This window comes from Leucoraja erinacea, chromosome 4 (genome assembly GCF_028641065.1).
Source record: "Leucoraja erinacea ecotype New England chromosome 4, Leri_hhj_1, whole genome shotgun sequence".
Taxonomy (NCBI): Eukaryota; Metazoa; Chordata; class Chondrichthyes; order Rajiformes; family Rajidae; genus Leucoraja; species Leucoraja erinaceus.
Window position 1 is genome coordinate 91,409,640 of NC_073380.1, and position 17,722 is coordinate 91,427,361.

The 17,722-nt window shown below is 43.0% G+C and overlaps 1 protein-coding gene across 10 annotated transcripts in view; it reads left to right on the plus strand.

Annotated features, from left to right (window-relative positions):
* Positions 1-17,722, plus strand: part of ofcc1 (orofacial cleft 1 candidate 1) — a 342,172-nt gene that overhangs the window by 204,847 nt on the left and 119,603 nt on the right. For 9 of the 10 annotated variants that reach the window (XM_055634782.1, XM_055634784.1, XM_055634781.1 and 6 more), the window contains one exon: positions 13,767-13,930. In XM_055634782.1, the coding sequence (XP_055490757.1) occupies positions 13,767-13,930 (164 nt within the window). Of the gene's footprint in view, positions 1-3,145; positions 4,194-13,766; positions 13,931-17,722 lie in introns of those variants that run through there. The other variant, XM_055634792.1, reaches the window with a different exon arrangement.

The window sequence follows — 17,722 nt, forward strand, 5'->3', positions numbered from 1 at the left end:
CTGATACAGAGTCACAGAGTAAATACCCCAATGTAAATGCTGGGAAGTTTCACCACCAGTGAAGTCCATGTGGGATCTAATGGTGAAGCTTAGCTTGGAAATGGTCAGCGAAAATCAGTCGGCAGGATTGCAATTGCTCCCTTTTTTGGCAAGAGTCCTGAAACGTGCAGGTCACTTTAATCTGGAACTGCTGTCAAACCCTTCAAATCCTGGGCCAGTGCACTATCGGCAAGTTCCATGAAAAACACTGTTGGTTCAGGATACTGATGGAGTGCAATAGATGGGGATTATCCACAAGACTAACACCAACATGTTTCCTGTCCTCTGACACATCAACAACCTTGTAATATCCCAAGATTAACAATAAAGCAGACTAATAATAGCCCTCTCGGGTGTCCTCAGGTGAAAAAAGCTGATCATGTGACCATGTGGGCAGGACTATATAGGTGGTAGAGACCTGGGAAATATTGTAGAACAGAGAGATGTGGAGTACAGAAGCATGGTCAGCCAAATATGATGACGCAGGCAATGATATTACTTATGGTTCCATCTACCTTTATCTATTATCTCAATTGCAGTTGGGAATTGTACGGGATAACTTGTGGAATTTTAAGTATTTTGCTATTTTTGAGGTTCCGGCAACTTTGTTCATAGGCATGGAGTCCATTAAAGAATGAACCACCTCCTCCCATATGACCTGGTTCTGCTCTTGCATATCTTGTTGACATGAGTCGACACAAATTGCTGGAGTAAGAGGGAATTTGAACCCAATAAGCTAAGGGAGCCCAAAACACCACCTATCCCTTTTCTAGAGAGATGCAGTCAGACCTGCTGAGTTACTCCAGCACTTTGTGCCGATCTTTGGTATAACCAGCATCACTTTATGATATGGCTGTTCTATTATTCCAAATGGAATACTCTGACAATAGGTACTCAATTGGGCTGCACAGTGCCTCAGCGATGAGATCTATTGCCTCACAGCTCCAGCTGCCATGATTGAACAATGACTGATGCTGTATGTGTGGAGTTTCAAAGTTTCCCCTGCGACCATGTGGCCAGGACTATGCAGTAAATGCTAGAGATGTGGAAAGTGTTATAAAGAAACATGAGAAATCTAGAGTACTGGAGCTTGGTTGCCTAAAATCTGAGGAAGGACATTATTGCCATAGAGGGAGTGCAGAGACGGTTCACCAGACTGATTCCTGGGATGTCAGGACTGTCTTATGAAGAAAGACTGGATAGACTTGGTTTATACTCTCTAAAATTTAGGAGATTGAGAGGGGATCTTATAGAAACTTACAAAATTCTTAAGGGGTTGGACAGGCTAGATGCAGGAAGATTGTTCCCGATGTTAGGGAAGTCCAGGACAAGGGGTCACAGCTTAAGGATAAGGGGGACATCCTTTAAAACCGAGATGAGAAGAACTTTTTTCACACAGAGAGTGGTGAATCTCTGGAACTCTCTGCCACAGAGGGTAGTTGAGGCCAGTTCATTGGCTATATTTAAGAGGGAGTTAGATGTGGCCCTTGTGGCTAAGGGGATCAGGGGGTATGGAGAGACGGCAGGTACGGGATACTGAGTTCGATGATCAGCCATGATCATATTGAATGGCGGTGCAGGCTCGAAGGGCCGAATGGCCTACTCCTGCACCTAATTTCTATGTTTCTATGTAAAAGTGGCGAGTCAGTTAGATAGGGCAGTGAAGAAGGCATTTGGCAAGCTTCATTGGAAAGGGATTATATACTAAAATTTGGAGATCTTGATGAAACTGTACAAGTAATTGGTGGGACCACACTTGGAGTACAGTGTGCAGTTCTGGTCACGCAGCTATAGGAAGAATGTCAGTAAGCTGGACAAAGTAAAGAAATTCACCAGTATATTACCTAGACTTGCAGGCTTGAGGCAGGGAGAGGCTGGATAGGATAGGATATTTCTTTGGATCATAGGAGGCTGAGCTGACCTTTTTGAAATGTACAAAATCAGTAGGGGCATGGATAAATGGAACATCACAGTCTTTCTCCCAGGGTAAACATGAAACTAGAAGGCATTGGCTTAAGGAGAGAGGGAAGAGATTTAAGAAGGACCTCAGCGACAAATTATTCACTTGGTGGGTAGTCTGTATCAGGCATGAGCTCCCAGTGGAGTTGATACAAGTGGATACAATTACAAATGTCATGACATTTGACAGGTATCTGATAGGAAATGGGCCAAACGTGGGAAAACATTTGCCCGGAAAGCTAATTTAGTCAGCACAAACAAGGTAGACCAAATGGTCTATTTCCATGCTGTAGAGCTCAATGACTCTTACTTATGATTCTTGTGGGTGCTCCAGTTTTTTCCCGCATACCAAAGATGGTCTTGTTGGTGGGGTAATTAGCCACTGTAAATTGTCCCTAATGTGGTACAGTTTTGGGTGAATTAATGTGAATTTGAACCCAATAGGCTAAGGTGATTTGAAATGGGAAATATTCTGTGGTGTTCCTGTGATCTTTATGCAAAATCTCTTCCACGTCCAGAATGAAGCAGATAGCATTCTTAGTGAGACCGGTACCAAAGTTTTATACAAGGTCAACATCGTGTATTTGCTTTATATTGTATCCTCCTTAGGATTAGCTTTTAATACCCTGCAGCTAGTGATTGATTACTCTGGTCATGCACCTTAGCAATTCAATCTAATCTAGCAAATTTTAAATGGCAAGCGTTTTAAACATGGAAGTGAAGATAAATCTATACTCTAATCAGAAGCTTCAGATGACACCATAAGAACAAGCAAGTGAGCGTTTGGTCATCTTGAGGATTCCTGCGATTAAATGTTGTAATAAACTTCTTAAACTTGGAGGTGGCAGTTGTTGGAATCTTGTACCTCGTGATGGTAGTAGTGAGATGAGAAGAGTGTGCTATAGATATTTGATAGTAGCAATCCCTTTAATGGTTGGTAGGTCAGAACTTATGATGGACTGGGCAATGACTACAACATTTTGCAGCTTCCTTTGTTCGTGGGCATTTGGGTTACCAAACTAGCTCATGATGCAACCAGTAAGTAAGCTCTTTATCATATGCCTGCGGAAATTTGATAGAGTATTCGGTGACATACTGAATCTCCTAATTTTTCTAAATTGTTTCTCTCTCCTCGACATTAATGAAGACTATGAAAGCAACGGTCCTGACAGTTATCTCCTCAGACCATACCATCATTGGACTATGGTGCCATCCTCACCTTGGTGCCATTTATGTTATGTTGTGTCATGGACTTTCTGTGTTTGTGCTTTTTTTTAATTCAATTTCAATTTTATTTTTAATATGTTTTATTATTTATTTATTATTTATTTATTTTTTATGATTTTTTTTATGATACTGCCTGTAAGGGAAATTCATTTCATTGTCTCAAATTGAGACAATGACAATAAATTTGAATACAATACAATCATTGGTCCAGAAGCAGTTTTCATTCAATAATCACACACTTGGTCCACAGTTGAGGGCCTCTGCTAAAACTTTCTTTGAGGACCAATTCTTCACAGAGAGCATGTACTAATTTTCCATTAGGCTGCTCATGACTATATCAGGTTTCTGTTTTTTGACTTGTCATCCATAATGCAAATAACAATGACGTGAACATTCTTCTGGTCCAAGCACTAAACTCAATTCTTAAAACAAATCCCTAAAGGGCGTCCAGCTGGTTTAAGTCTCCGCAGAATTTAGTCACATCTTCAGGTCCAGATAGTGGAATTGGAGGCATTCCACCATCTGCCCTTCCTCCCGATCACCAAATTTCTGTGAAATCTCTGACAAAGACCAATGGCAGTGTATCAGATAGTAAAGAGTCACAGAACCATACCTTCAGATCCATCATTAGGTACAGATAGTTCTGCTATAACGTATGTTTCCACAACGCAAATTGGACATAACGTGATCGATGAATTGGGGAATGCTATTTGTAATATGTGGGCCTAATTGCTTGTAACACAATTACGATCAGGAACGAGAGAACCACTTAAAAGTTACTTTGAAAGTTGGCAAGCAGCTTCCTTGGAAAAGGAATGTTTCCATGTAGGTCCCCTTTTGTTATCAGACTCCATTGTCTCTTAAGAATGCAGCTGCTACTTTAACTATGTGGCCATTGAAATTGATAAGCAATCACTTCTGATGACAATTCTGCAATGACACTCTATTAATCAGTATAATAATTAGAAGATTTAGCTTGCAGGAACAAAAATAAACTTAGTTATTTTAAAAAACCTTTCTTATTGTAAATCTGAAACATTCTGGCTCCTAACCCCTTTTCCCCATGACAATGTGCTCTATTAATACTGAGAAACATAGAAAATAATTGCAGGAGTAAGATTTAGCTTGCACCGCCATTCAATATGAATGCTGATCATCCAACTTATCCCGTACCTATTTTAAAAAAACCTTTCTGATTGTAAATCTGAAACATTCTGGCTCCTAACCCCTTTTCCCCATTGACACAACGTGCTCAGCTATTAATATCCCCCCTAACTGTACTGAGAAGGATACTCCGTCTGACAATATGTGCTCACTACCCTCCCCACCCCCCCAAAACATTTTTTTTTTAGTTAATCCAATTCATAAATTCTTCATATAAACCAAGTCTATCCAGTCTTTCTTCATGACAGTCCTGATTCCCAGGAATAGTCTGGTGAACCTCTCTGCACTCCCTCTATTTAATGTGACTCAGATTTGGCACCAAAGCTGTACGCAATACTCCAGTGTGCCTCACCAGACCCTTCAGAACTGCAGTAGAACCTCCCTGCTCCTATACTCAAATCCTTGACCATTCGCTTTCTTTACTTTAAGGTACTCCGTCCTGCGCTCACTACCCTGTTTTAGCATTGATAGTTTCATGGTCACCATTTCTGATTATTCCAGATATACCAATGAGCCAATTTAATATGACACAGTGGCACGGCTAGTCGAGCAGCTGCCTCACAGCTTCAGACACTGGGGTTCAGTCCTGACCTTGGGTACCTCCTGTGTGCAGTTTTCACATTCTTCCTGTTACCATGTGAATTCCCTCCGAGTACTGTGGTTTCCTCCGCCATCTCAAAGGCATGTTGGATGGTAGGTTAATTGGCTTCTGTATATTGCCCTCAGTATGAAGGAAAGTGGTGGAATCCATGGAGAGTTGGAGAATGTTGGGAGTATTAACAATGAAATTAATGTAGGATTAGTGTAAATAGGTGGCTGATGGTTGATGTGGACTCGGTGAGGTGAAGGGCCTGTTTCTATGGAATATCTCTTTATAACTATGAGTCATGAATCACCCAGTGCCAATATTTGAGGTCACATCTCTGGATGGTTTATCCAGATCACTTTGGATTGCCGCTTTAGGAAAGTAATTCTTTACTGCACCCAACACACATCACCTTTAGTTTGAAGAATTTGAGCTTTGGAAGTGTGAGCATTCGCTCCTAGCATTTAGCGACCTCACAATTTTCCATTCACCATCTCCTGGTGGATTTATCGTACATTTTGCTCCAGTCTCCTTATTTTTGGCAGATAGACTGGCTCCGGATTTGATGAAAATGCACGAACATAATAGACGGTCGGTTACACTGCTTGTTTCCCCAGTTGCTCCTTCAGATAAGAATACTTGCCTACCTCGATGGTTTACCATGATACAAATCAAAAGTGCTTCAGGGCATTTTAGACTAAAAGGAGTTGCAGCACGAGGAAAACCAATATATAACGTCAAATAGCTGGCAGCATAATCATGTAATGCGGCTCAAGACAAGTGAATAAAAATTAAAGTTGCATGTTGGCCATTTCAACATACCTTTGCAATACAAAGTGATTATGGCCAATTTCCAAAATAAAAGTCTACAGAATGATTTATACTGACTTCTCCATTTTGCTTCATTGACGTCTGGAACACTTTTAGAGACATAGAAACCAAATGCAAAAACTGATGCTATTTTTATTAGTCAGAAACCTCAGCAATTGAATTTAATCTAACAATTTTTAAATGGCAAGCGTTTTAAACTTGGAAGTGAAGACAAATCTATACTCTAATCAGAAGCTTCAGATGACACCATAAGAACAAGCAAGTGAGCGTTTGGTCATCTTGAGGATTCCTGCGATTAATTGTTGTAATAAACTGCATTACAGCCAATCACCATTGTAATACATGGCGTGCAATGAGGATGAGATGCAATTACATTGGATCATCAGCACAGAAACAGACTATTGTCTAACGAGTCCATGCGTGTATTTATGCCAGCCTCAAGCTAAGCTCAACTAAGTCTGAAGAAGGGTCTGGACCCAAAACGTCACCCATTCCTTCTCTCCAGAGTTGCTGCCTGTCCCGCTGAGTTACTCCAACTTTTTGTGTGAAGCTAAACTTGCTGCTCATCTACAACTTTCAGTGGATAGTTTGTTTTTTCCCCCGTAATTTTGGTTGCTGGTGTTACATGTTGTTGATTTTCTGGTGCCGTCCTGCATAATTTGTAGAATCACCATGTTTGACTTAAGAATAGTGCCCATTGGCCCACTTGGGAAGGCAGCCAGGGTTTTGGGTCAATGTATTTTCCCAGAGACACTACATCTAGTGAAGTAATGCCTATAGATTAGTTTTCCAAAGTGGGAATTGAACTCAAAATCTGATTCAAAGAGTGCTACCAACTATTCATTATAGTGGAGTTCATCCTGACGGACCAAAATTAGATTATAACAGTGCAATACTTACATGGTAATTGGTCACCAAAAGAAATGTGCTGGTATCATAAGTTCATAAGTTATAGGAGCACAATTAGACCACTCAGTCATGGCTGAGCTAGCTTTCCCACTCAATCCCATTCTCCCCAAAACCCCTGACACTCGATGTGATTTAATGTGATTCCAGTCAAGACTCCAGGTCAGGCAATATCTGCGAGGAGAGAAGAAGGATTCATGTTTTTGATGATGTCCTTTGATGAAAGATTATAGGCCTGAAATATTTTCCCAATTTCCAGCGATGATTGGGTTAAGCTATGATCAATGTTTGACGGCCCTGGGTCTGGAGTTTAGAAGAGTGAGGGGGATCTCATTGAAACTTAACGAATAACAAAAGGCCTGGAGAGAGTGGATGTGGAAAGGTTTTTTCCACTAATGGGGGAGTCTAGGGCCAGAGGGCACTGCCTCAGAATCAAAGGACGTACCTTTGGAAAGGAGAGGAGAAGGAATTTCTTTAGCCAGAGGGTGGTGAATCTGTGGAATTCATTGCCACAGCCAGCTGTGGAGGCCAAGTCTACTGGGTATTTTTAAAGCGGGGATTGACAGGTTCTTGATTAGTAAGGGTGTCAAAGGTTAAGCAGAGAAGGCAGGAGATGGAAATATAGATCAGCCATGATTAAATGGCGGAGTAGGCTCGCTGGGCTGAATGGCCTAATTCTGCTCCTATGACTTATTTACTTATGAATCACCTATCCATGTTCTGCATGGATGCTGACTGACCTGCTGAGTTACTCCAGCACTTTATGTCCTTTTATTCCCTGAATAAATTATTTGTACTAATCCACGCTATCTGGGTGGAGGTGGTTTCCCTTCTGATATCGGTATAAAATAGAATGTAGAGCAATGTGCATTATTTATAAATGCTATTCCTCTAACTATGCCATTCCAGAATATTATTCTCTTATGCCCCTGTCTCACTTAGGAAACCTGAACGGAAACCTCTGGAGACTTTGCACCCAACCCAAGGTTTCCGTGCGGTTCCCGGAGGTTGCAGGTGGTTGCCGGAGGTTGCAGGTAGTGGAAGCAGGTAGGGAGACTGACAAAAACCTCCGGGAACCGCATGGAAACCGTGGGTAGGACATAAATTCTCCAGAGGTTTCCGTTCAGGTTTCCTAAGTGGGACAGGGGCATTCGGATAAGCAATTATATGGGACTTGCAGGACTCTCTCCAACTCGTTTCTCCACGAGCTTTCTCTCATCTATCAGCTTCCCTTTTCTTTTTCTTTCTTCCTCATATACCCTGTACTTCTCCTAAAGGAGGCTGGATGGCCCTTGTCGAGAGCTGGCACAAACTCAATTGGCCAATGGCTTCCTTCCTATTGGATCTATAATTCTATAAGCCAATTGTACAAGTGCCAGGTTCTAAGTGCTCTGAGGATAACTAGGTTACTTTCAAATTATATTGAATTTATGTTGAACTGTCTGTCAAGACTATAATGCAACATATACTGAGTAGTTACAATACATCTAATTATTACTTATTCCAAGGAAAACAGAAACATTGGCAATGCCAATTAATGTTCATACCAGCCCATTACTTTCAATTGCATTGTGTTGCAATTAGGCTGGTGAATTGGTACCTTATTTTTGGCAAATGAGATTAACAAAATGCCTTGCAAAATGGATCAGAAGCTATGTCAAGTATCTCTCATGGGTGAGATAGAAATGGGCTGCACTTCATCTGTTCTCAGTCTAATGCTTCAGAAGGACACTAGCCACCATTTTGCTTGTGTGATTGTGTAGTTGAAAGGACAAGAGCTTGCCCCTTACCTGCTGGTTGCTGTGAGGAACGTACAAAATAAGCAGAAGCATCAATACATCAAAATCCAGAAATCTGATAAAATAGTCATTTGAAGCATTAAAACAAAGATAACTGCAAAGTTAGATGGCATTGGACATGTCCTTGAGTGCAATCCGGGATTAGATTGAAGATCTCTGCAACCTCTTCAATGCAAAGGAGGCAAGTTTTAAATTGCCAGTTTCTTTTGCAAGACTCGCAATGTCATTAAACTTTGATTGAATTTCAGCCAGGTTTCTGATTCAGCATTTCCATTGCTCTTACAACCCACCACCTATGTCTGTTCACGTCAGACAACTTAGTCACACTGGTTGACAAGGAGACCCCCTTGTCCATCCTTCGTAAATATCTTCAACGTAAGCTTCATATATATAGTGCCTGATATCATCCAAAGACTATGGGATATTTTCACCTTCTATGCTACAAGCTTGATTTATAGTTTGCCCAATGCCCTTTTCCGATTGGGATATTTCCGCTTTTTTATTATTTTTCTAGGATCCAAGGCCAGTGTGTATTGCTTATCCCTGCAAGTCCCTTACAATGTGGCGGTGAACCATACTCTTGAACTGGTGCAATCCTTCTGGTGAATGTCTAGAATCCTACTCACACAATACTTTACGTGCACCAGGATTTAAACACGGTGATTATGAAGGAATGATGATACATCAGGGTTAGGCTTAGAGTATAGGTTTGAAGTCCTGAAATCAGGATGATGTCTGCTTACATAGTCTTTGCTACATCCAGTGTTATCTGCCAAGCCATATGGATTAAATAGAATTAGTGGAAGACTGGCTTCTGTGTAATGGTGATCTCAGGAGGAAGGAGAAATGGATCATCCATTGGTTATTTCTGGCTGACTACACCAGTTTTGTTTTATTCGTTCATGTGATGGACCCCAAAATTGTTGAGAATGGATTATTATAACCACTTTCCATTGTTGGCTGGTTAATTCTCCACCACCATTCACTACAAGATGTGGCAGGACTGCAGAGCTTTGAAATATCCATGAGTTGTGGAAGTTCAGAACTCTATTCCATGCTTGTATTGTACCTTCATTTGGCACTTTTTTAGGCATGCGTGGTGATGCTCCGTGGGTGTCCAATGCTCTTTTTATTGATTCAGGTTTATCCCCAGGCTGGTGTATGGTAGCATGAGGAATATGCTAGGCCATAAGTTTACATATTGTGGGTAGTGTATATTTTGCTACTGCTCGTGGTCCACAGCAGTTCATGGATGTCCAATTTGTGTTTGCTTAGTTTATTATGATGGCGGGTGACCACGGTGAAGATGGGACTTTATCTCCATAAGGACTGTTGGAGGTTACTTCTACCAAACCCATCATAGAAAGAAGCATCTGTCCATAGGTCCATGTTCATTTATTGTCACATACACCAATTGGTGTAGTGAAATTCACTGGGCAGGTCAGTCATACAATTAAAAAAAAGCAACAGACTCAGAAAACACATTTTAACATAAACCTCCATCACAGTGACTTTTACACATTCCTCACTGTGATGGAGGGCGAAAATAAAGTTCCAAGTCCTTCCCTTGTTGTTCTTCCTTGGTCGGGGACCTCGAGCCCCTCCGTTGACAGGACGGTCTTGACTCCCGTAGCCGGTGGCGTTCGGGGCCCTCCGTATCGAGGTGTTCAGCTCCCGCATCGGGGGGATGTCAGCTCCCACGCGCCGGGCAAACAAACGTCGCGTCGGGGCTGGACGACCCTTCTGCGGCATTGGAGCTACCGACTAGCCTCTCCCGAGACTGTGAGCCCTTGATGGTAAGTCCGCAGGCCACGGTGCGAGCGATCCCAGTCAAGGGATTCGCACCGATGTTAAGTCTGCGCCCCGCGGTGGGGCTCACAACAGTCCGAGGCGGCTCCTAGCTCCAGCGATGGTAGGCCGCAGAGCCCGGAGAATGTGATCTGAAACTTGATCACCTCTCCGGGAAGGTAAGAATCTGAAAAAAAGTATCCCCCCCCCCCCACCCCCCCCCCCCCCCCCCCCCCCCCCCCCCCCCCCCCCCCCCCCCCCCCCCCCCCCCCCCCCCCCCCCCCCCCCCCCCCCCCATAACAAAACAAACAGAAGAACAGTAAAGCAAACTTTAAACAAACACTAACAAAATAACAAAAAGGATGAAAAAAACGAGCAGACTGCCGGCAGGGCTGCCATCTCCCTCCTCCTCCTCAGGTAGAATGGTGATGATGGGAACAAATATGTTCATTGCTTGTATTGGTTCACTCACTACTTGCCACAGATCCAATCCTGACCCTATACTTCAACTGTTCATTTCCCTCCACAGATGCTGCTTACATGTTGAGTTCCTCCATCAGATGCTCCAAATTCCAGCATCCGCAGAATCTTGTGTTTTAGGTTCAGGCTCGTTTTGGGCTGCAAGATGATTGTTAGTTAGTTTAGTTTATTGTCACGTGCACAGTGGTACAGTGAAAAGCTTTTGTTGTGTACTAAGCAGTCAGCTGAAAGACAATACATGATTACAATCGAACCATCCACAGTGCACAGATACATGTTAAAGGGAATAATGTGTTGTGCAAGTCCATTAAAGTCTGATTAAAGATAGTCCGAGGGCTTCCAATGAGGTAAATAATACCTCAAGACTGCTCTCTAATTGTTGATGGGATGGTTCAGTTGCCTGATAACTGCTGGGGAAAAAATGTCCCTGAATCTGGAGGTATGTGTTTTCACACTTCTGTACCTCTTGCCTGATGGGAGAGGGGAGAAGAGGAAGAGAGGAACCACTGGGCCTCTGCTGCGGTTCTGAGTCTCACATTGGAGGAGGGTGGTCAGTAGCTGGTATGCGTACATACCCAGGTTGCAGCTCACTGTCTCAGGACCCTGCGGTGGTAACTGTATTCTGAGCATCCTCCTAGATGCCAGCGCTGCCGACACACTGTTATTGCCAGAGGTATTTCCTTCAGGAGTGCACACAGCTCCTGGCAGTGGGTATGAGTCACCCATGTAGGAAGGAACTACAGATGCTGGTTTAAACCGAAGATAGACACAAAAAGCTGGAGTAGCTCAGCGGAACAGGCTTCATCTCTTGCAATGGTTCAATTGTAAACTGAAGAAGGGTCTCGACTCAAAAAGTCACCCATTCCTTCTCTCCAGAGATGCTACCTGTCCCGCTGAGGTACTCCAGCTGTTTGTGTCTATCTTCGGTATGAGTCACCCGATCTGTTAAGTGTCTGGAGTTTGGTCACCATCAGTCAGCGTGCTACTCATCGGAGGCACGGGGGTTGTAGCTACGAGAGTGGACCATCTTCACCCTGTCACGGTGGGTGTTGCGGAGGGAGGCTCCATGAGTGTGGGGTGATTCCGACTGAGCTTACTCCCGCTCCGTTGGAATTTCTCATTGGAGCCAACCTCCGGGACCATGGGTGTCATGGTACACCATGTCATTGAAGGTAGGCATGCAGGTGCAGCAGGCAGTAAAGAAAGCGAATGGTATGTTGGCTTTCATAGCAAAAGGATTTGAGTATAGGAGCAGGGTGGTTCTACTGCAATTGTACAGGGTCTTGGTGAGACCACACCTGGAGTATTGCGTACAGTTTTGGTCTCCAAATCTGAGGAAGGACATTATTGCCATAGAGGGAGTGCAGAGAAGGTTCACCAGACTGATTCCTGGGATGTCAGGACTGTCTTATGAAGAAAGATTGGATAGACTTGGTTTATACTCTCTAGAATTTAGGAGATTGAGAGGGGATCTTATAGAAACTTACAAAATTCTTAAGGGGTTGGACAGGCTAGATGCAGGAAGATTGTTCCCGATGTTGGGGAAGTCCAGGACAAGGGGTCACAGCTTAAGGATAAGGGGGAAATCCTTTAAAACCGAGATGGGAAGAACTTTTTTCACACAGAGAGTGGTGAATCTCTGGAACTCTCTGCCACAGAGAGTAGTTGAGGCCAGTTCATTGGCTATATTTAAGAGGGAGTTAGATGTGGCCCTTGTGGCTAAGGGGATCAGGGGGTATGGAGAGAAGGCAGGTACGGGATACTGAGTTGGATGATCAGCCATGATCATATTGAATGGCGGTGCAGGCTCGAACGGCCGAATGGCCTACTCCTGCACCTAATTTCTATGTTTCTATGTTTCTATTCCTGGGAGCCAGTCCCACACAACATGAGCTGCCTCTCCGAGATACCCAGCTTTCCGTTCTGCGACACGGGGAGATGCTCAGTGTACGAGCCGCTCCTGCACACTCTACACTTCCTCACCCTCGTTTTGCACCTGGACATGCTGTGGAGACCCGTGTTACCACTGGACAGTGAGGCAGGCCCTCTGTAAGATGGTCCTCCGCCTTTATATCGGGGACGGGGGGTGTTGCACAGAGTAATGATGTGTAATAGATATTTAAGTTCACGGACTCGCCAGCTGCCTGTCACTTCTGTAGCGTAGAAGAGATTGTTCTATGTCTATATGAAGTGTGAGAGGTTGCAGCCCTGTTTGAGTATCTAAAGGGGTTGCTCCTCAAATCTTGGCAGCATTTCAGCCCCACGCTCCTGATCTTTTGTCGGCAAATACAGAGGGGGAAGGGTTGGTCGGTGGAGGGTGGGGAGGGGGGGGGGGGGATCTCGCTGTTGGTTTGCTGATGGGCCTGGTCAAAATGGCCATTCTCGGCGTCAGCCGGCGAACAGTCGATGGTTCTGCCCGAGTCGACTGCCTGCCCCTTTTCCAGGTTTCCGTCCTTGCCCATATGTCCCTGGAGAGGGAACAAGCTGTGTCCGCAGGGACTGTGGAGGTTTTCCGTGGACGCTGGTTGCCGCGGGGGGTTGAGTGCATTGTGAAGGAGGATGATAATGTTGTAATCTGATGATGGATTGATGGGTTTTTCAAACTGCTTGGCAGTTTTGATTTTTCCAGTATTTATAACTGTGATGTTTTGAATAAAAGCTCTTTGTTAAGGAAAAAAAAAACCTGTTCCCCTCACACACTTTTAGTAAATTTGAGGCTATGGCCAGGTGGTATGTCCCAATAAAACAATTTGTTTATAATTTAAACACAAAATTGGTGCAGAAATACAGATGCTGCCAAAACCAAATCTGTTGGCTGGATAATGCTACAGCTTTGCATGTTAGTAACACTACAAAGGAGCAGAAATGAATAGATGATTGATCCCACGGGCCCAGCACTGGTGTGAATGTGTCAGAAGCTCATTGTGAACTGGAGAGCTAAGAGGAGTCACTTTATGTAGCACTGACTGGCATCTCCTTCTTTTCAGCGCCTGACTTACAGCACAAACCATCCAATAGGTGATGCAGCCAAGCTTTACTGGCTGTTTTACAGAACACACCATTCTGGGATCCCTGGCATACTGATTACAGTCATCTTGTACATTGTGATTCTCCTCTGCTCCCTTACAATCCTGTATTTGTATTTGTTAAGGTAAGTGACTTTCATTTAAAATCAAATGATCTTCAGGAGTAGGCAATTTGAAGGCATACAATGATGCTTAACATCTTCTCCCTTAGCCTTAGGATTAGGAGAAGACAAATGAACGTATGTGGGATCGCTGGGAATCTAGGCTCCAGACTACCATGTCATTTTGGTTTGTAGTGGGTACAGTAGTGGTTCCTGTCTTGGAGGATGCGACTCTTACTCAGGGAAGGATCACCATATTTCAGGTGCTGCGAAGTTTTAATGCTATTGAGATGGTTCAGTTGGAGCCTTCACAAAATAAAAGTAAAAACTAATGGAGCTGTGCACTGGCTATCTGACAATAGAGGCATGAGCAATCTTCCAGAGTCCCCAGAACTTCCTAGAAAAAGCAAGCTGTGGCATAATCAGGTGTTTATGGGAGGGGTGTGTAAAGTACTGAGTGTGAACAAACAGGCCTTTCATTCAGAAAGGTTGGGAATGATTGATTTACAGAATAGTGGTATGTTTGACTTAGCACAAGCATTAGTATCTGTCAGCGTATGCTTTAAACCCTACTTGTAGGGATGTGTACAAACACAGCACCATACGCTGATAGTTCTGCAATCTGCACTTCAACAGAAGGTTGGGTTTGAATGTGAGGGGGAAGTCTGTCAAAGTGCTTTGCACTGCTTTGAGCCGAGAAGCTGTCTGGCCTATCAAGCTGGTACTTTGTGGCTTCTGTTTCACATTATTCATTTACTGTTTCGTTAGCATCATGCTACAATCTTGTTCTCATTACATAGAATTATGGCAAATTTAAAATAGTTAGTGCTGGGGCTCTGTGTTTTGTTGGAGGTCTTCCCATGCTCCTGCCCAGAAATTCATTTCTGGTGAAAACATTCATGGGCAATTGCAATAGGGTGTTCTTACATTGCGTCTGAAACTTCAAAGAGTAAAGCAATCTTCCATGTGGTGCATTTGGCATCACCACCTAGAAGTGAATTTAGCAGTTTTTTGATTCTATCTCTCTCCTCCTGTACTTAACATTTTAAAATGCACAAAGAAGAAACAAGGAACTGGAATCTTGAGCAAAACACAAAGTGCAGGAGTAACTCAGCAGGTCAGGCAACATCTCAGAAAGACTTGGATAAACAATGCTTTGGGCCAGATTCTTCAGATAGACCCGACCTGAAACGCCGTCTATCCATGTCTTACAGAGATGTTGCCTGATCCACTCACCCCCGCATTTTACGGTTTGCTCTTAAAATACACCATTGCTTTTCACCTCAAGTGGATCAAAATCCTGGCACTCCCTACCTAATAACATTGAGGAGCACCTCCATTAGAAGGTGACAAACAAAACTGAAAAAGAGTTCCTTAATATATAGGAGAAGAGTAAACACAAACAGGAGGTTCTAACAATAAGAATGGATTTAACAGACTGGCACCGACAGATGGCTTGCTGGAATGAAATGACAAAATTGGGTTGATGTAGAAAGCATAGTCCACTTCCACTTGTTCAAGAACATTTAGTGGTTTGTAGTAAATGCTGGTCTTGCCCACAAGCCAGTTGGTAGTCAGTTCTAATGACTCTGGGTAAAGAAATTTCTGCGGGATTCTCTGTCGGATTTATAAATGAACGTTTCATATCTATTGCTCCTTATACTGGTCTCCCTCCTAATAGGCACAATGTGAGGAGGATGTTTCCTCTTGGGAGTCTAGAATCAAGTGTCACAGACTCAGGATGTGGTGTACTACATTCATGTGTGATGTGAGGAGTAGCTTCTTCACCTGCGGAACTCTGTACCACAGGGGTCCATGAAGAGCAAGTTGTTGAATATATTTAAGGAGGTAGATACATGTTCTGCACTCAAAATGCATCAAGGGGCATGGGAATATAATATTAGCATAAGGAGCACCCATGATCATGCCAAAGGCAAAGAGGCTTGAAGGCCAAATAACCAGCTTTTTTTCTCTTTTTTTTTCTTTTTTCTCTACTTCTTCATTTCAATCTTTGTTTCAAAGTGGAAAGACCTTCTCTGCCCCTATCTTTATTGTTTGCACCTCATTGTTTCTTTGCTTTTGCCCTTATTCGACCAGAGCAATTGAAATTAAATAAATGCCATGTCATCTGTTAATTTCACTCTCATTGGCAGGCTAGTTCATGTCTAACAGTTGGTGGTTGGTCCACCACATCCATGCAAAGACAAAGGTATCCTCAGCCTGATTGCAGGTGCATTTGCCAATCTTTGTAGATTGTGGTGCAATCACCTTGGAGTAAAATAATATCTGGAATTTGCAGTCAGCAGTGAGGTGGCAGTTCTCTCTGGTGATCTTTAAAATTAAAAGAAAATCCAATTATTAAAAATTGATAGAGGTCTTTAAAATGATGAGAGGGATATGCAGAGTTGATGTGGACAAGCTTTTCCCTTTGAGAATAGGGAAGATTCAAACAAGAGGACATGACTTCAGAATTAAGGTACAGAAGTTTAGGGGTAACATGAGGGGGAACTTCTTTACTCAGAGAGTGGTAGCGGTGTGGAATGAGCTTCCAGTGGAAGTGGTGGAGGCATGTTCATTGGTATCATTTAAATTGGTATCATAAAAATAAATTGGATAGGCATATGAATGAGAAGGGAATGGAGGGTTATGGTATGAGTGCAGGCAGGTGGGACTAAGGGAAAAAAGTTGTTCGGCACGGACTTGTTGGGCCGAGATGGCCTGTTTCCGTGCTGTAATTGTTATATGGTTATATGGTTAATTCAGGTACACTTTCAATGTTTATGGGGAGGTTTACAATCGACATGCAGAAAGTTCTTTCTTCGGACCTAGACTTTAGTTTAGTTTATTGTCGCATGTACAGGAACAGTGAAAAGCTTTTGTTGCGTGATACCCAGTCAGCAGAAAGAAAATACATGATTACAATCAAGACAATACAGTGTATAGATACTTGATGAGGGAATAATGTTTAGTGCAAGGTTAAGCAAGCATGGCCCGATCAAGGATAGTCCGAGGGTCACCAATGAGGTAGATAGTAGATCGGAGAGTGAGTAGAATGTGGAATATGCTATCAGATGGAGCTTTTTGGATTCATTTAGTCATAGATGAAATACGTGTTTGACGGCTGTGTGACCTTGTGCCACAGAACACAATAACGATAATATGTGAAGAAATGTATTTCCTCAGAGAGTGGTGGATCTATGGAATTCTGCCACGGAAGGCTGTGGAGGCCAAGTCAGTGGATATTTTTATGGCAGAGATAGATAGATTTTTGATTAGTACAGGTGTCAGAGGTTATGGGGAGAAGGCAGGAGGGAGAGATAGATCAGCCATGATTGAATGGAGGCGTAAACGTGATGGGCCGAATGGCCTAATTCTACTCCTATTACATAACCTTATATAACACAATAATTTTGGGTGGTTTACAATAAAAACTGTTTGTAAATAGCAAAATTAATGGTGAGTAGACTGATTCTCCCTTGATTGTAATTCAGAAGGATGCAGAGTTCAGGAGGGACACTGAATTACTGACAGCAATTTTCAGTTTATCAGGCTAAATTACACAGACAACCAATTCCCAAAGCTTCTGGTATTTTGCAGTTTAACAATGATAAATGCTGATAGCTTCAATGTCATTAACTTTGTAACGACAGGCCAATATAGAGGGAGTACAGAGAAGGTTCACCAGACTGATTCCTGGGATGTCAGGACTTTCATATGAAGAACGACTGGATAGACTCGGCTTGTACTCGCTAGAATTTAGAAGATTGAGGGGGGATCTTATAGAAACTTACAAAATTCATAAGGGGTTGGACAGGC